We start from the raw sequence: 18,394 nt of genomic DNA, 5'->3' as shown, positions 1-18,394 counted from the left end.
ACAGTATAAAGGTGGTCTACAGTCTGAAGGTAGTCTACAGTCTGAAGGTGGTCTACAGTCTAAAGGTGGTCTACAGTTTGATGGTGGTCTACAGTCTAAAGGTGGTCTACAGTTTGATGGTGGTCTACAGTCTAAAGGTGGTCTGCTGTCTAAAGGTTGTCTACAGTCTAAAGGTGGTCTACAGTCTGAAGGTGGTCTACAGTCTGAAGGTAGTCTACAGTCTGAAGGTGGTCTACAGTCTAAAGGTGGTCTACAGTTTGATGGTGGTCTACAGTCTAAAGGTGGTCTACAGTCTGAAGGTTGTCTACAGTCTAAAGGTCATCTACAGTCTGAAGGTGGTCTACAGTCTGAAGGTAGTCTACAGTCTGAAGGTGGTCTACAGTCTGAAGGTGGTCTACAGTTTGAAGGTGGTCTACAGTCTAAAGGTGGTCTACAGTTTGATGGTGGTCTACAGTCTAAAGGTGGTCTACAGTCTGAAGGTTGTCTACAGTCTAAAGGTGGTCTACAGTCTGAAGGGGGTCTACAGTTTGAAGGTGGTCTACAGTTTGAAGGTGGTCTACAGTCTAAAGGTGGTCTACAGTCTAAAGGTTGTCTACAGTCTGAAGGTGGTCTACAGTTTGAAGGTGGTCTACAGTCTAAAGGTGGTCTACAGTTTGAAGGTGATCTACAGTCTGAAGGTGGTCTACAGTCTAAATGTGGTCTACAGTTTGAAGGTGGTCTACAGTCTGAAGGGGGTCTACAGTCTGAAGGTGGTCTACAGTCTAAAGGTGGTCTACAGTCTGAAGGTGGTCTACAGTCTAAAGGTGGTCTACAGTCTGAAGGTGGTCTACAGTTTGAAGGTGGTCTACAGTCTGAAGGTGGTCTACAGTCTAAAGGTGGTCTACAGACTAAAGGTGGTCTACAGTCTGAAGGTGGTCTACAGTCTAAAGGTGGTCTACAGTCTGAAGGTGGTCTACAGTCTAAAGGTGGTCTACAGACTAAAGGTGGTCTACAGTCTAAAGGTGGTCTACAGTCTGAAGGTGGTCTACAGTCTAAAGGTGGTCTACAGACTAAAGGTGGTCTACAGTCTGAAGGTGGTCTACAGACTAAAGGTGGTCTACAGTCTGAAGGTGGTCTACAGTCTAAAGGTGGTCTACAGACTAAAGGTGGTCTACAGTCTGAAGGTGGTCTACAGACTAAAGGTGGTCTACAGTCTGAAGGTGGTCTACAGTCTAAGCCTTTGCTCATATTTAACACCAGAACATTCTACTTCATATTTAATAACACTTACATAATGGAACAGTGTCTAATATTAAACATAGACTTTAACACAGATGCGTCAGTTTTTCTACGGAACAGGAAAAGCTTCAGTCTGTATCTATGAGATTATACACACACACACACACACATATATATATGAGTAAAGTATGAGTATGAATACAGTATATACATGAGTACAGTGCAGTACTTGAGTACAGTACCCGAGTAGAGTACAATACTTCAGTGCAGTACTTGAGTACAGTACTTGAGTATAGTACTTGAGTACAGTACAGTACTTGAGTACAGTATTCAGGTGTTTGTGTTAAATGAACATAACGCAGCTGAAGTTTCCTCAAATCCCACATTCATGACTCTGATGGTTCTGGTCTGGACTGGGTCGCTGTGGTTCTGGTCTGGACTGGGTCGCTGTGGTTCTGGTCTGGACTGAGTCGCTGTGGTTCTGGTCTGGACTGGGTCGCTGTGGTTCTGGTCTGGACTGAGTCGCTGTGGTTCTGGTCTGGTTCTGTCAGAGCTGTGTTCGTTCTCCGTTTAACACCTCATCAGGAATGCTTCCTCTCCAACCGCACCCCCCCACACACCCCTGACCTTTGACCTCAGTGCCCTCTGACCTTTGACCCTCTGACACCTGCGTCGTTCTCCAGTGACACGTAAAGTCACTGCCTGAACTGTGGGCGTGTCCACATCCTGGGAGGCGGAGCTCCATCATGTCCATCATGGTGACATCCCTTTGCGTGGGGGGGCGTCGTCCCAGGGGGATTTCCTCCAGACTGGCTGATCGCAAGAGCAGGGCTGACCCCAGTGGGGGGGGGCAGGGGGGGGTCCAGTCACTGTGTTCTCCTGTGGAGTCAGACAGATGATGGAGGTCACAGGTGGGAGGGGTTTGGCGGGGGGTGGGGGTGGGGTGGGGGTCCAGTCACTGTGTTCCCCTTGGAGTCAGACAGATGACGGAGGTCACAGGTGGGAGGGGTTTGGGGGGGTATGGTCTGATGGTGTCCTCACCTGTCTCGCTGCCTCTGTCTGTGTCCATCTCCAGGGGTCTCCACGCTGGACCTCGGTTTGACCCTCGAAGTGTAAATGTGGGCGTGTCTTCTCCCATCTCTGACCAATCAGATTCCTCTTCTTCTGGGACCGCCCCCAGACACTGTTCCTGCCCAGGGCCGTTGTCCTTCCCATAGCTTTGACCGTCCATGAACTGGGCAGGTGGGGGGGTGATGGGCAGGACCACCTGACTGATGACATCATGACCAGGTGTGTGCAGCATCGATATCACCTGGAACCAACAGGTGTGTGAGGTCATGAGTGTGTGAGGTCATGAGTGTGTGAGGTCATGAGTGTGTGTGAGGTCATGAGTGTGTGAGGTCATGAGTGTGTGAGGTCATGAGTGTGTGTGAGGTCATGAGTGTGTGAGGTCATGAGTGTGTGTGAGGTCATGAGTGTGTGAGGTCATGAGTGTGTGTGAGGTCATGAGTGTGTGAGGTCATGAGTGTGTGTGAGGTCATGAGTGTGTGTGAGGTCATGAGTGTGTCCACCACAGGCTAAATACAGGAATCTGACACAAGGGTTAGGGTCACTTACATTCAAGGCCTCCACACTGTTGGTGAAGGTGGCTTCAGTCAGCTGTTCTGTTAAAGCTGTGATTCGCTGGTTGAGTCTTTGACGTTCACCTTCGATACTCTGAGTCTTACACAAAAAACCCAAGCGTTAGAGTTAGGAACATGGTTAGGGTTAGACACAAAACCAACACAACAGAGCAGACAGAACCTGAAGGAACCCACTGGACACATCACTGCATTTGGGTTTGAATGACTGTACTTCACTTTAGTGACTGTACTTCACTTTAGTGACTGTACTTCACTTTAGTGACTGTACTTGTGGGTTAGGGTTAAATTTTAAAATCTGAAAAGAGGAATCTTACCATTAACTGAAGCTTTTCCTCCAGCAGATTATTCGTCTGTTGACTGGACGAGCAGTTCTCATGTAATCTACAGAAAGGGACAAGTTCATCACTGAAATATGGAATTAGCAGTATAATTTCCAAAACAAGACTGTCTCTGGTAATTTAAGCCAAAATATCAAATACACTCAACAAAATAGAAATGACACTCTTTTTTTGTTTTTTTTTTCCACATTTTTCATGAGTTGAACTCAGATCTCAAACTTTTTCACTGTTTGTGTCTAATACTGTTCACAAATCGGTGGAAATGTGGACACTAGAAAAGGACAGGACTATTAGACAGGTGGATGGTCTGTCCAGGTGGGCGGTCTGTCCAGGTGGGCGGTCTGTCCAGGTGGATGGTCTGTCCAGGTGGGCGGTCTGTCCAGGTGGGCGGTCTGTCCAGGTGGATGGTCTGTCCAGGTGGGCAGTCTGTCCAGGTGGGCGGTCTGTCCAGGTGGATGGTCTGTCCAGGTGGGCGGTCTGTCCAGGTGGGCGGTCTGTCCAGGTGGACGGTCTGTCCAGGTGGACGGTCTGTCCAGGTGGACGGTCTAAGATGGTCCTGGAGGTGCAGATGCTGGATGTGGAGGTCCTGGGCTGGTGTGCTTCCATTCGGTTCCATGTGGTCTGTGGTTGTGAGGCTGATTGGACAGACTACCAAATTCTCTGAAACGCCTTTGGAGACGGCTTACGGTAGAGACATGAACATTCAGTGGACGTCCAACAGCTGTGGTGGACATTCCTGCAGTCACATGACCACTGCATGCTCCTGCAAAACTTGTGACATTGGTGTCATTGTGCAGTGATCAAACTGTCCATGTTATAGTGTCCACCCTAAGGCCCACCTGTCCAATAGTCCTGTCCTTTTATAGTGTCCACCCTAAGGCCCACCTGTCCAATAGTCCTGTCCTTTTATAGTGTCCACCCTAAGGCCCACCTGTCCAATAGTCCTGTCCTTTTATAGTGTCCACCCTAAGGCCCACCTGTCCAATAGTGCTGTCCTTTTATAGTGTCCACCCTAAGGCCCACCTGTCCAATAGTCCTGTCCTTTTATAGTGTCCACCCTAAGGCCCACCTGTCCAATAGTCCTGTCCTTTTATAGTGTCCACCCTAAGGCCCACCTGTCCAATAGTCCTGTCCTTTTATAGTGTCCACCCTAAGGCCCACCTGTCCAATAGTCCTGTCCTTTTATAGTGTCCACCCTAAGGCCCACCTGTCCAATAGTCCTGCTGTTCAATCAGCACCTGGATCTGCCCCAGCTGTGAGGTGGATGGATGATCTGGACAAAGGACAAGTGTCCAACTAACACAGATTTAGACAGATGCATCAACAATATTTGACAGAAAAAGGCCTTTTGTGAACATGAGAAAAAGTCTGACACCTTTGAGTTCAACTCATGAAAAATGGGAGAAAAAAACCAAAGTGTTGTTTGTATTTTTGTTCAGTGTCTGTTTCATAAATGACACTAGTGTGTGTTTGGGTTCGGGTTAGTCTGTGTGAACTGGACCATTCTGTGGGTTAGGGTTAGGGTGCAAAGTGTGGTTCTTTACTTTTTGAAGCTGTGGGTGAGGTTGCTGAGCTCTGTGCGGGTCTGCTGAAGCTCCTCCTCTAAAAGCCGTTGGCTGCTCATGAATTCTTCTCCTAAACTCTCCATCCTCTCGGCTGTTTTCAGGATCGTCTGCTGCAGACCTTCATTCTGCTCCTGAAGAATCCTACGATGCAAAAAACCCAAAAACACTACAACTATTACAACACACTCACATTGTTCCATCACTCACATTACTACATCACATTCACATTGTTACAAGAAGGGCCAGAGTGAGCTTCGCGCCTGCCAAATCCAGGCGAACCCTAACCCTAACCCTGCCAAATCCAGGTCTGTTGTCCTCAGAAAGGGTTCCCTAACAATTCTCTCGGGGGGTTGCAAAGCTTCCAACTGTGTCTGAGAAGCCAATTAAGCGTTTAGGGAAGCTCTTTACCTGTGACCTGAAGGACATCACATCTGCCCGGTCGACCAGTGATGACCTCAGCTCTTGTTTTCTGCCGTGGATAGGTCAGGACTTCCTGGGAAATTCAAGGCCTGGATTTACCAACATGGAACCCTGCCCCAACTGCTCTGGCCTCTTCTGGTCTATGAAGTCCCAATTAGCACCGTGGAGCGCTTCAAAAAGAAGATAAACCATTTCCTGTGCAGGTAGGTGGGCCTGCCACGAAGTCTCAGCAGCAGTCGCCCTTTATGGATGTAACATCAAGCTGCAGCTCCCATCGAGGAGTCAAGCGGAGGAGTTCAAGGTGACTAGAGCCAAAGAAGTTCTGGTCTACCGAGACTCAACTGACACCAAGGTCTGTTTGTTGGGTGTGGAAATCAGAACGGGTATGAAATGGTGTGCCCAGGAAGCGGTCCACCGAGCTGACATAAGGCTGTGGTCTAACATCCTGTTGGGAACGGCGCTGCTTCAAGTTCCTGGTCCAGTCAGTCTATGATGTCCTCCCAAGTAAGGAAGTACATTTTATTTATAGAGCACTTTTCACAGACAGAGTCACAAAGTGCGTTACAGTGCAAAGTACAAATACACAGTACAAATAAAAATATAATTAACCCTTTCATGCATGAATTATGAAAACCTTAGTTGAGACTTTTTTCCGGAGTGTTTTTATTCCTCTTTAGGCGTATAAAAACAATGCAAATGCATTTTTAATATTTTATTCATGAACCTATTTTTCATGGTGTTACAAAATGTCCACCATACTTTTAACTTTTGAAGCAAAGAAATGTGTATTTAACAACCACAGAAAATGATCTACTGTGGGAAGACTATGCAATTAAACATTTTTAATGCTCCTAATCTGATGATTTCTCACATTTCAACGTATTCTAATACTAGTTGTTACTCACTTAATGGAGATATTATGCAAAAAAAAAAACAACAACAAAAAAAACAACTGTTAATTACACTCTAAGAACAATTAGCAATTGATTTGCACTAAAACATGTTACTGCAGATCAATCAATTTAACAAGAACAGTAAAGTTTCACTAATGGTATGAATTGCAATTGAAATACAGCCAGTGATGCATGGCGTCAATTTACTGGACATGATTAATTGCAAATTTCTTCCAATATAAAATAAATATCTGGAATTTTTAACACTGATATTAATCCATAGATGTTACTTGATGCAAGCATATTTTTTCTACCTACAGGGGTGTCCTGATATGGAAGGATTTACAAGATATTCCCGGGATGTTCAGCATTTCTGACTTCCTGTCACCCATCTTGGTTATGAGTAAAAAAAAAAAAAAAAAAAGCACTTCCCATGACTGGCCAATAGGTGACAGTGTATGGGATCATGTACAAGCGTCCCACTGTGTTGGAAACTAAAACGTCAAAACCCATAAATATACAGGAGAACAGCTTTTGAATAACTGTCCACTGTAGTGACCACTATGCATGAAAGGGTTAAAATACCATTAAAACACAATAAAATACAATTCAAATACAATTCAAATATAATAAATATATAAAGTGCAGTCAGTTTGTAGCAGCCCTGAGTCAGCTGGGAGACTAAAAAGCCTGTTTGAACAGGAGGGTTTTGAGGTGTTTTTTAAAACTCTCTACAGAGTCCATGGACCGTAAGTGTAGAGGCAGGTCATTCCACAGATGTGGAGCTACAGCTTTAAAGGACCTGTCAGCCCGTGTGCTGAAACAGGAGTGTGGAACCGTCAGCGGGTGTGTGGAACCGTCAGCAGGTGTGTGGAACCGTCAGCGGGTGTGTGGAACCGTCAGCAGGTGTGTGGAACCATCAGCAGGTTCTGTTCTGAAGACCTCAGGCTACGAGCCCAGCTGTAGGGCTGAATCAGGGCAGTAGTGTATGCAGGGCCCTGGCCATGTAGAGCCTGTAAAGTTAACACCAGAATTTTAAAATGAAAGCGATATAAAATATGGAGCCAGTGGAGTGATTTAAGAATGGGAGTGATGTGGGCTCTCCTGTTTGTGCAGGTCGGAAGCCTTCAGCAGAGTTCTGGATAAACTGTAGATGGGCCAGCTCCTTCTGTTTAAACCTGTGAACAGGCTGTTCCAGTAGTCTAAGAAGACACAAATGCGTGGATGGTCATCTCAAGCCCATTTATGGACACCATAGACCTGAGTTTGGAGATGTTGTGAAGTTGGAAGAAGCAGTTCTTCACCAGGTGTTTGGAGTGGTGGCCTAAAGACAAACACTTCCAATCTGTTCACCTGGGGCCTGGTGGACTTACCTGCCGGTCAACTGTGCCAGAAGAAGGGGTCTAAGGAGCACATCTTGAGTCATTATTCTAAGACCCTGGGAGAGGGGGGGTACTGGTGGCACCATGACCAAGTCCTGGGGGCAGTAGAAGTTGCCATCTGTACTGGCATCAGCTCCAGCAAGTCACAACATCCTACCAGGTGCTCCATCTCTGTTGTTCATGCTGGAGAGAAGCCTCAACCTGGTCCAAAGGCCCAGGGAGGACTTCACTCAACAGCAAATGACTGGCACTTCCTGGCTGACTTCGGAAGACAGCTGAAGTTCCCAGACACAATTATATCACCCATGCTCAGGCCTGACATGGTCCTGATGTCTGAGACAACCAAGTAAGAGGTGTTGCTGGAACTAACTGTCCCCTGGGAAGACAGAATGGAAGAGGCGCAAGAGAAAGAGAGCCACATATACACCTTTAATAGCAGAGTGTCGAAGGCAGGGGTGGAAGGCCCGTTGTGAGCCTGTTGAAGTGGGTTACAGGGGCTTCGCAGGGCCATCATTACACCGGGTCTTGGGGCTCTGTGGAATCTGTGGGCAGCAGAGACAACAACCCACCAAGAACATGTTGGAAGCTGCTGAAAAGGCTCCCGTTGGCTCTGGATGAAGATGGGTGACAAGTGGTGCAGTTAGCTACCTGGACACAGGTTAAGGACTGATCCCTAACCCTAACCCTCAGCTGGGGCACCTGGAAGAGGGTGTCTGAAGATATGACCCCAAACACCCAATGATGCCAGGGCCTTCACTGATAATGTGTCCAGGTTGCACTGCCAGGTGTAGAATACAATTTACATCACAGTTATTACATCATGTTATTACATCACGTATGTTATTACATCACACTCACATTGATATGTCACATTCACATCATTGAGTCACATTCACGTTTTTACGTCACTTACATTATTTGTCCCAGCTCATGTCCTGTTTCCTGTAGAAAAAACACAAATATTTAAATGTAGGTGTTAAGACTTCTGGGTGAAACGACAAAGCTGTTCAGACTGAGTAAATGGGTTTAAATAACTTCACTGTTGAAAATTGTAATTGTTTGGTTTCTTTAAATTTCTTCATATGTTTACATATTTTTGTCTAATTTTGTTAATAATAGTAATGTTTATATTATGGTTTAATAAGTCTGGCAATTTATATTTATGAGCAGGCGGGGTTGCCTGAGGTTATATATGGCGGCTGTGGCCCATCCTAATCAATCCATTCATTGATCTGTTCACCATCGGCAGAAGCACACAGCCCACTGGTATGTAACAAACGCTGTCAGCTAATGTAGACTGCTAACGGTGTTTAATCATTAATAGATGCTTGTGTATGTTATCATTTGTCATGCTAAGTTAGCGTTACTTTGCAGTGGAAGGATGTTTGTGTTGTTTAACTGAGTTGCGGGAATGCGGAAGTTCGGCTGTGGCGTGAGTGCTAATTATCAATGCTAACTGTATCTTACGTTGCCTTGAATATTCTTTAAGTTAATGATTCTGGCGACTGCCATTGTAAACGCCGTAGTAAGCGACAACGTTTAATTCGTAATCTGTAACAATGTCGCGCTGCGGCGCATTTTGGCTTTGTTTACGTTGTGGTCGGCATGTGTAGTTATTAGCCCATGGGCTCCCATTCATAAAAAGGGCTACGGTGGCGCTGGGATGTGCTTTGCGCATGCTCCAAGGACACTAAGCCTTCTGGGTAATGTAGTTTCCAGGGTAATACAGTCACTGTAGTTATTAGTCTAATGTGTTTGTCTTTTAAGTCTGGTTGTCATGTGAGAGATGACTTTGTTTGCTTGTTGTTGTGTTTTATGTGTGAAGAGTGCATTGTAATTATGAATTTCTGTGTGTCTGTTTTTATTCAAAGGTTTATGACCTGTGATAAATCCTGTGAAGAACAAAAATGAATTAAGCAAGAAAAGGATAAACACGAGTTGTAACACTGTGTGCTGTCCGTCCAGCCTTTTCGGAGGGCTAAAATTTTGAAAAGTCTGAACAGTAGGATTTTTCATTTAAAAAAATCAGGTGATTTTTTTTTTTTTTTTTTTTTTTTTTTTTTTAAGTGAGATGAGGTTTGGGACTATCTGATCCTTGATAAATTAATCTAGTCTAATCTAATTTGGTCTAATCTAGTCTAGTCTAGTGTAGTCTAGTCTGATCTAATCTAGTCTAGTCTAATCTAATCTAGTCTAACCTAGTCTAGTCTAGTCTGATCTAATCTATTGTCCACAATAACATGCCAAGTGTCTCCAAAGCATCTGGAAAACCAGTGTGTGGAACATTATTCCATAAACTGATGATCAGTCATTTAAATACTGATATTGTTGACGTATGGGTCACCTGTGGGTGAACATGCTGTGCTGCGGTCAGTTTCAGGGTTAGGGTTAGCTGTGCTGCGGTCAGTTTCAGGGTTAGGGTTAGCTGTGCTGTGGTCAGTTTCAGGGTTAGGGTTAGCTGTGCTGTGGTCAGTTTCAGGGTTAGGGTTAGCTGTGCTGTGGTCAGTTTCAGGGTTAGGGTTAGCTGTGCTGTGGTCAGTTTCAGGCTGGTGTCGTACCTTCTGTACTGAGCTTGTGAAGGTCAGGTCTTCCTGGTGGTGACTGGAGGAGCTGCTGGAGTTTCTGGATGAGACGTAGTCCAAGGTCTTCTCTAAGGACACATTCTGGACATGACGGTCAGTGTGGTCAGGACCAGGACTTACGGATGGTTCCAAGTGGACTTGAAGGCTCTGGATACTATGGAGATCTTCACAGTGTCGCTGAGAGCCAGTGTGGTGGTCTCCATGGTGATGGGAATGGATGTCACTGCGGTGGTCTCCATGGTGATGGGAATGGGAATCAATCTGATGGTCTCCATGGTGACGACAGTGCTCACTGTGGTGGTCTCCATGGTGATGACAGTGCTCACTGTGGTGGTCTCCATGGTGATGACGGGACTCACTGTGGTGGTCTCCATGGTGATGGGAATTGGAGTCAATCTGATGGTCTCCACGGTGATGACGGGGTTCACTGTGGTGGTCTCCATGGTGATGACGGGGCTCACTGTGGTGGTCTCCATGGTGATGGGAATGGGAGTCAATCTGATGGTCTCCATGGTGATGACGGGGCTCACTGTGGTGGTCTCCATGGTGATGGGAATGGGAGTCAATCTGATGGTCTCCATGGTGATGACAGGGCTCACTGTGATGGTCTCTATGGTGATGATGATGGCCATCTCTCTGGTGGTCTCCATGGTGATGCGTCAGATGGTGGTGGTTTTCATGGTCAGAGTGCCGGTGGTTTTTTGTACAGTGTTCTCCGGCGGCGGCGGCCGTGTGTTGTTTGAGGTGACGCGGTGTCATGGGACGGTCGTCGTGGGATGGGTTGTGATGGTCTGGATGCTGATGGCAGCGGGTTGTCATGTGATAAGTGTTGCCGTGGCAATCTCCATGGTGCTGGTGCATTGGGTGCTGATGGCTGTGGTAGTGATGTGGAGGAGTCCTGCGGTGCTCAGAGCAGTCTGTGGGATCAGAGCCAGTATCAAGGTGGTCTCCATGGAGACGATGGTCACAGTGGTTTCTTTGGTGATGCATCCTTTTGTGGTGGTTGCTTTGGTAACAAGATGGGCTCTGTTGTTTCCCATGATGAAAGCTGGAGAGGTGACAGTGGTGATGACGACCGGTGTTACGGTGGTCCCTGTGGTGGTCTCCATGGTGACGGTGGGGATGATGACTGGTGTTATGGTGGTCCCTGTGCTGATCAAATGGTCTGTGCTGGTCTCCCTGGTGACGATGATGACCATGATGGTGTTGCTTATCGGTAGGTGAGTGGGAGCGATGTCGATGAGTCTGAGACCATGAGTGGCGTCTTTTCGAACAGCTGACGTCGGCGCAGGCGTCTCGTGTCCGATGCGGCGAATCTGCCGATCGGTGACTCTTCTGACGATTGACAGATTTGGCGGTGGGCGGGTCCATGGAGCGTGCGGTTCTCTGTGAGTGTTTGCTGGAGCTGATGGAGTCGGTCCTGCTGGACTGTCTGCGTCTCCCAGCGTCGTCCTCCGTCCTCTTGGACCTTACCGAGGCCTGTCCCGGACTTGGCGGTCTTCGAGCGTCCGTCACACCCAGAGTATTGAGTCTCAACGGACTCAGAACCTGTCGCGTGATCTCATTAAGGAAGGCGGAGAATTTCATTTTTTCTTCCATTAAATTCTTTCTGGCGTCACTTTTTCTTCGTTCTTCTTGGTTTTCGTCCTTGTTTCCATGTCGGTCTTTTTCCTTCGGTCGACTCAGGGACTCCATGGACTTCGCTTTGCGGACACTTCCGTCTTTTCCCGTGCTTCTGTTTGTCTTCAGAGTGCCTTCGGTTGGGCTGTTGTCAGAGGGTTTCAGCTGTTCGTGGTTGTGTTTGGCGGACGGTCTGTTGAGGCATCCTCCTTTACCGATCAGCGGGACGGTGTCGTCGTTGTCGTCTTCAATGAACCCGTGTCTTCGAGAAACATCTGTACAGGACTGAGAATGCTGGGACTTCCACAGCGGAGAAGCATCGGCGCTGGGCTCAGAGGAAAGGCTGGAGGAAGACGACGATACTGAAGAGGAAGGAGAGGAGGAGGAGGATGTGGATGAAAATGACGAAGAAGAAGAAGAAAAAGAAGAAGAGGTGGAGGATGAACCCACGGAAGAACTCAAGGAAGTCTTTGAAAGATGGTTTGGTTTGCCTCGGTAAAAGCAAGACTGACAACGATGATTCTGCTCATTTTGGTGCTGATGTGGATGTTTGTGGTGATGGTGATTGTCACGGTGATGGTGATGATCATTAAAAACACTGTCCTCAGTGGTTGAATGGCTCCTATTCCAAATCAAAAAGTAAGAAAAAAAACAGCTCAGACAAAGATGAAACCAGTCCATATTCATTAAATACACTGTAAAAAATGACTGTAGAATTAACACCAAAAAGTTGTAAAATTGCAACATAAAAAACTGTCAGTGACAATACAATACAAAGTTGTTTATTTGAAAAGATTTTTGTGTTAACGATTAAATCAAATACAGCTGTAGTTTTAACAGGACGAGTATGTGAACAAAAGCAGATTAGTATGTAGAAATGATGGATTTCTATTGTTTTTAGAAAATAAAACTGTAAAAAACAATGTGGTGACGTTTAAACTGCAAAGACCATAATGTTGAAATAACAGCGTATTTGCTTTTTTATAATAAAAATTATTTTAAAAAGTGAACATTTAACAATATAGTATTTTAAATGTGTAAATGAATGGGTTGGTAGAGTTGGTAGAGCGGCTCGTCCAATAACCAAAGGGTTGGTGGTTCCAATCCTGGCTCTGACTGTCCATATGTCCAAGTGTCCATGGAAGACACTGAACCCTAAACTGGTCCCAGTTGGACCTGGTGGATTTGGAAAGAGCTGTGGACACCATGAAGGAGGAGAAAATGAGCTAAAGAAGTGCAGAACATTTACCATTTAAATCCACTGTTAAATCTACAGGTTTAAACTGTTAAATCTACAGGTTTAAACTGTTAAATCTACAGGTTTAAACTGTTAAATCTACATGTTTAAACTGTTAAATCTACAGGTTTAAACTGTTAAATCTACAGGTTTAAACTGTTAAATCTACGTGTTTAAACTGTTAAATCTACGTGTTTAAACTGTTCAATCTACGTGTTTAAACTGTTAAATCTACAGGTTTAAACTGTTAAATCTACAGGTTTAAACTGTTAAATCTACAGGTTTAAACTGTTAAATCTACGTGTTTAAACTGTTCAATCTACATGTTTAAACTGTTAAATCTACAGGTTTAAACTGTTAAATCTACGTGTTTAAACTGTTAAATCTACAGGTTTAAACTGTTAAATCTACAGGTTTAAACTGTTAAATCTACAGGTTTAAACTGTTCAATCTACATGTTTAAACTGTTAAATCTACAGGTTTAAACTGTAAATATGTTTACAGTTGGATGTGTTTTTTACAGTATTGTTCAGGTAAACACAGCTGCCAGTTTTTCTGTTAAAATAACAGGATGTGTTTTTTTTTTTTTGCAGTGTAGCAGATGAAAAGCTGCTGGACTCACTCCAGACTGTCGTCGTCCTCTGAATGTCGGCGTGTTGCTTTGGGACTCTGGTAATGATAACGGCCGCCATGACGCTTTAGTGGCTCAGACTTTCCGTGTTTGTCCTTTTGGTCGTCGCACATTTCAGATTGATGATCTTTGTTGGATTTGACCTCCTGATGACGACGTGAAGCTTTAACGTGTGTCTCCATCCCCAGACGTCTGCAGACGACAGGAAAGTAGTTTCCTGTTCCAAAAAATATTTCACTTCTTTGAAAAATATTTCAGTTCTCTGACAGACTGGTTTTCTGATATTTGACCAACATTTTCTTCAAATTACAACATATACACGATAACTTCAAATATGAAAAATACAGTGCTTTTTTTAATATATATTTATATGTTTTATATGTATTTTATATACATATTATTATGTTATATATAATAAAAAAAAGAAAAGAAAATACGGTGCTGTGTAAAACCATTTGAACACTCCACTGTAGTCTTGTATGTTATGTAATGAGCCTATGTTTGTTCTTTATTGATGGGAGAACAGAACTGTTATGTGTTAAATTAACAACACAAAAAAGTCGACAATTGCTAACAGACTTGGAACAACAGCTTTATCAAACAAAAGCATGAGCCTTAGATCTGTTCCAAATTTGACGTAAGTATGATTTCACCTCCTCAGACCCAGCTCTGGGTTTTCTGTCCACATTTGTGGAGAAGAGTTTCATAACTTTATACAAAAAAAAAAAAAAAAAGAAACTGTCCACCACAAAGGACATTCCATAAGAATGTTAAAAAATTCATCTGAACAAACTGTTGCATCATGATGGTTTCCAATATAGGCACTGATTTAATAAAAAAACAAAAAAAGCTGGTACTTTGCTGCAAGGTTATTATCGTTAACGGAAAATAATGAAATGACGAAAATAAGGATGTAACGATTACCGGTATAACAATAAATGGTGGTAAAATCACAGACGGTTAGTATTACCATTTAAATTCTAATTCTCATGATAACTGTGTTTGATTACCGCACTTTTGGGGGAAAAAATGCCTGTAAAGATCTGCTTTTATGTCAAATATTTGAGTATAGTTTAATTTATTATAGTTTTAATTTTCTATACCTAATATTTGGAACCAATATTCACTTTTAAAGTCTTTGAAAAGGTTCGTTAAACATCTGTGTGTTATTTATGTAATAAATTATATACATTTTTCAAATCAGTTTTTTTTTTGTGTGTGTTTTTTGTCTTTTTATGTTTTTATCGTAGGTTAAAGTGAAAAAATAATAGATAGATGATACCGATGAAGTTGTGCTGAAAAAACAGATCCAAACATGGGTATAGTAAACATTTGTTTCTATAGTATATAAAGGCCAAATCAAAAGGACTGAAAAACAGACAGAATAGACTCAGACCACTAAGGGTTAATATGGGAATGTTTCTGACACAGAAGGGACAGTGGGACTGTTATTCTATGTATTTATTTTATCTTTTTTTTTTTTTTTTAAATACAACTTGGTTAAATTATTTCAGTGTGTGTATTAGTGCTTTTTCAACATTTTGAGCACAGTTTCAACAATACTGTGATAATAATAACGGTGATAATTTTGGTCACAATAACCGTGATATGAAATTTTCATATCGTTACATCTCTAGACGAAAACTATACCCACAGTCAATGAAAACTTTGAGACCATATTTTTCGAGATAATTTTTATTTTGAAACCCTAAACTGGAATTTTTTCATATGAATCATTTGTTTGGGATATTGGCATACAGAAACAAAAATCTAAAGTTTCAAGAAGAATTTCAAAACACAAAACTTAAAAGAAAATGGCACCTGCCAAACACACAGTCCCAACAGTAGTGGTCCTGGTCGGCAGTCGTCCCTCTCTCTCTCCCTGGTCTATGGTCAACAGAGCCTGTGGTAGTTGTGGCGTTCAACCAGGTTTCTGATTGTGGGTTGGGAACAGCCCATCCATAGGCCTGGCTATATCAGTGAATAAGTAAGTAAGTAACTAAGTACATTTTATTTATAGAGCACTTTTCACAGACAGCGTAGCTCAAAGCGGCCTCCACCATACCCAGTGCCAACCCGCAGACGTTGTTCAGGTGACAGACGTAGCATGATGCCGTTCACCGGACTAACAGTGGTGTCCTTTTTTGGGCCTTTATATAGGCCTTCCAAACCAATCCTCAAATTATGCACAGACCCACTGAGTACTGCTCAGTGTGTATTTGGTCCACTTTTGCAAAGAGACCAACCCATGTGCAATGAACAGTGACAACATGACAACTGATCATTATCTGAACTACCCCAGCACTAAGACAGCAAGAAATACACAAGGAGTAATTACACCCCCCTACAAGTAGAAATATGCAGACATTTACACCTCAAAGTTTCTATTGACTGTCAGTATAGAATTGTAAAAACATTTTCGTTAACTGAAATAAATAAAAACTAGAATTAAAAGGAAAAAAACAGAACTAACTGAAACTGTATTGTGTATTTACTAAACTAACTAAAACAGATACAAATTCTGGATCCAATTCCCTTGGTTTTGGTCTTTGTCAATGTCAGATTGATGTTCAATGGATTTCTTTGTCTCTCTCAGTTTTCTGTGCTGTCTCCATACGACACTTTTTGCTCCGTCACTTGTGTTCACTTGTGGTTTCCAGTCGTCTTCTGGTCCCCACTCTACCTGGAAACATGGAGACTAAAGCAGCAGAGTCCTGTCTGGGATTGATTTGAATAGGAGCACAGAGAAGAAGAGAAAAGAGACCACTGAACTACAACTGAACTACAACTGAACTACAACTGAACTACAACTGAACTACAACTAAACTACAACTGAACTACAACTGAACTACAACTGAACTACAACTGAACTACAACTAAACTACAACTGAACTACAACTGAACTACAACTGAACTACAACTGAACTACAACTAAACTACAACTGAACTACAACTGAACTACAACTGAACTACAACTGAACTACAACTGAACTACAACTAAGCATTTAGAACAGTGTTTTTCAACCTTGGGTTGGGACCCCACATGGGGTCGCCTGAAATGTCTAGTAATTGATGAAAATTAAGAGAAAATTACAAAAAAATATATATGTTGAGTTGACAGAGCCAATCCCATCCATAACAGACAAACTGTGGTTGTGAAAGTGCAGCTCTGTGGTTCTGTTTGTGTCACATGTTCACTGTGGTCAGTTTCAGATGCTGCAGCTCTTTCATAATTCATAGTTTCAGTTCTAGTTTGTTCAGTATTAAAGGTGGGTCTGAGATCTTGGAAAAACGGTTTTGAAAATCCTCCGTTCAACAGTCCAACCCCCTTTCTTCAGACGTCCCTCTGAAGCCACGCCTCCAGAGTAGTGACACGCCCAGTGCTTGTTCCCGAGGCTTCACCAGCTGAGGTTCTGCTCTGGACCCGGGTTGGGCTCCGACGCCGTCTACGGTCCGGTCCGGTCCGGCTGAACTGTCTCCGACACCGGCTGAGGCTCCGCCCCCTGCTTCGCTCCCGTACACCTCAGGCTCCTCCCCCGGCTCCAGCCCCACCTGAGGCTCCAGCAGGTGTATCCATGGATACTTCCTTCGGTCTCCTCTAACCCCCCCACTCTTCCAGAACAGCCCCAGTTCAGACCGATGGGACTAATGGTCCATTTCTGGTGAACTTTCCATCCTAATAGAACTAACAGAACCAGGTTCTGGCTTCACTTCCTGTATAAGTGTTCCAGCCTCTGGGAACGCGCAGAGGGGGGAGGGGTGAATGACAGTTGAGTTTGATTGACATATCACCGTTCAATCATTTCCAGTGGGCGCTCAAAATGATTGGCTGGTGTTTTTCAGTCCTGTCCGTTCCACAGGTGACTTTAAAATTTTTGTGTTAGAGCATTTAATTAATTAGTGGTAATCGGGGTGTGAAGGGGATTTTAAGGAATATAATAAAAAATGCTCCTGAAAGCCATCTCAGAGCCCACCTTTAACTGTCCTCCTTGTGAATCACAGCTGGACTGACTGGACAGATCCTGACCGAGGAAAATCCAACCCTCCCTTTGTGCAGAAATCTACACCTGGATTTACTGCCTCTGTCCACAATAATAGACATTATACAGACTAAATGTCGACTAAAATTAATGTTTATTTGCAACATAGTATAGAAAACTACTACATGATCAAAAACAAACTGATTTTAACACAAAAAAAAAGTCTCCATTTTGAACGTCTGGGGTCGCCAGAAATTTGTGATGTTACAATGGAGTCAGGAGGCAAAAGAGGTTGGAAACCACTGATTTAGAAAACAATGAAAACTAATAAAAACCACCAAACCTGCTCTAAAAATGAATTAAAACAAACTGAATTAGAGGGGGAAAAAAGTCCAAACTAAATAAAACTAAACTAGAATGAAAAATCCAGAACTATTACTACCTTGCTTCGCTGACATTTCCTGGGTCTCAGGAGGTTAAACATGTCAAATACATACACAAAACACACACAATAATTTGATAAATGTACAGATGTAAGTAGTAAAACCTCGGTACTATTCCATGACAGTTCAGAATCGGTTGTAATTCACTTGTGTGTGTGAGTGCAGAACATGTACTCACCCTGTGAACGATGGCAGCAGAATGAAACTGGACCCACACAGACCCACTGATGAGGATGCATCTGATAATTGAACACAACAAACGCCAGTGACGCACACGCATCCATATTTACCCCCAGACCATCCCACAACACCAGGCCCAGTCCTTTTACTGCTCATACTGTAGACCACAGGTGTCAAACATGTGGCCCAGGGGCCAAATCCAGCCCACCAAAGGGTCCAATCTGACCCTGGGATGAATTTATGAAATGCAAAAATTACACTG

General features: G+C 43.7%; 1 protein-coding gene across 1 annotated transcript; it reads right to left on the bottom strand.

Annotated features, from left to right (window-relative positions):
- Positions 1-1,464: 1,464 nt before the first annotated feature.
- LOC115433235 (LIM domain-containing protein A-like) lies at positions 1,465-18,135 on the bottom strand. Its single transcript, XM_030154535.1, has 11 exons — positions 18,131-18,135; positions 13,521-13,746; positions 11,168-12,283; positions 10,018-11,113; positions 8,373-8,401; positions 4,744-4,905; positions 3,176-3,242; positions 2,836-2,940; positions 2,260-2,530; positions 1,732-2,097; positions 1,465-1,624 (listed from the first exon to the last, which is right to left on the bottom strand). Exons 2-10 carry the CDS (start codon positions 13,709-13,711, stop codon positions 1,766-1,768), a joined length of 3,369 nt encoding a protein of 1,122 aa, XP_030010395.1. The 5' UTR covers positions 13,712-13,746; positions 18,131-18,135; the 3' UTR covers positions 1,465-1,624; positions 1,732-1,765.
- Between the last annotated feature and the right edge of the window lie 259 nt (positions 18,136-18,394).

The sequence above is a fragment of the Sphaeramia orbicularis genome, chromosome 14 (genome assembly GCF_902148855.1).
Source record: "Sphaeramia orbicularis chromosome 14, fSphaOr1.1, whole genome shotgun sequence".
Taxonomy (NCBI): Eukaryota; Metazoa; Chordata; class Actinopteri; order Kurtiformes; family Apogonidae; genus Sphaeramia; species Sphaeramia orbicularis.
Note: the sequence above shows the minus strand (reverse complement) of the source record. Positions and strands in the feature narration are given on the sequence as shown.

Excerpts from the sequence above, each read along its gene's own strand:
- LOC115433235 (XM_030154535.1), bottom strand. The coding sequence starts at position 13,711 with ATGGAGACACACGTTAAAGCTTCACGTCGTCATCAGGAGGTCAAATCC. Across the intron at positions 11,114-11,167 it reads GACCACCATAACACCAGTCA|TCATCACCACTGTCACCTCT; the intron begins TCATCCCCACCG and ends TAACACCGGTCG. Across the intron at positions 2,531-2,835 it reads ACAGTGTGGAGGCCTTGAAT|GTGATATCGATGCTGCACAC; the intron begins GTAAGTGACCCT and ends TGTTGGTTCCAG.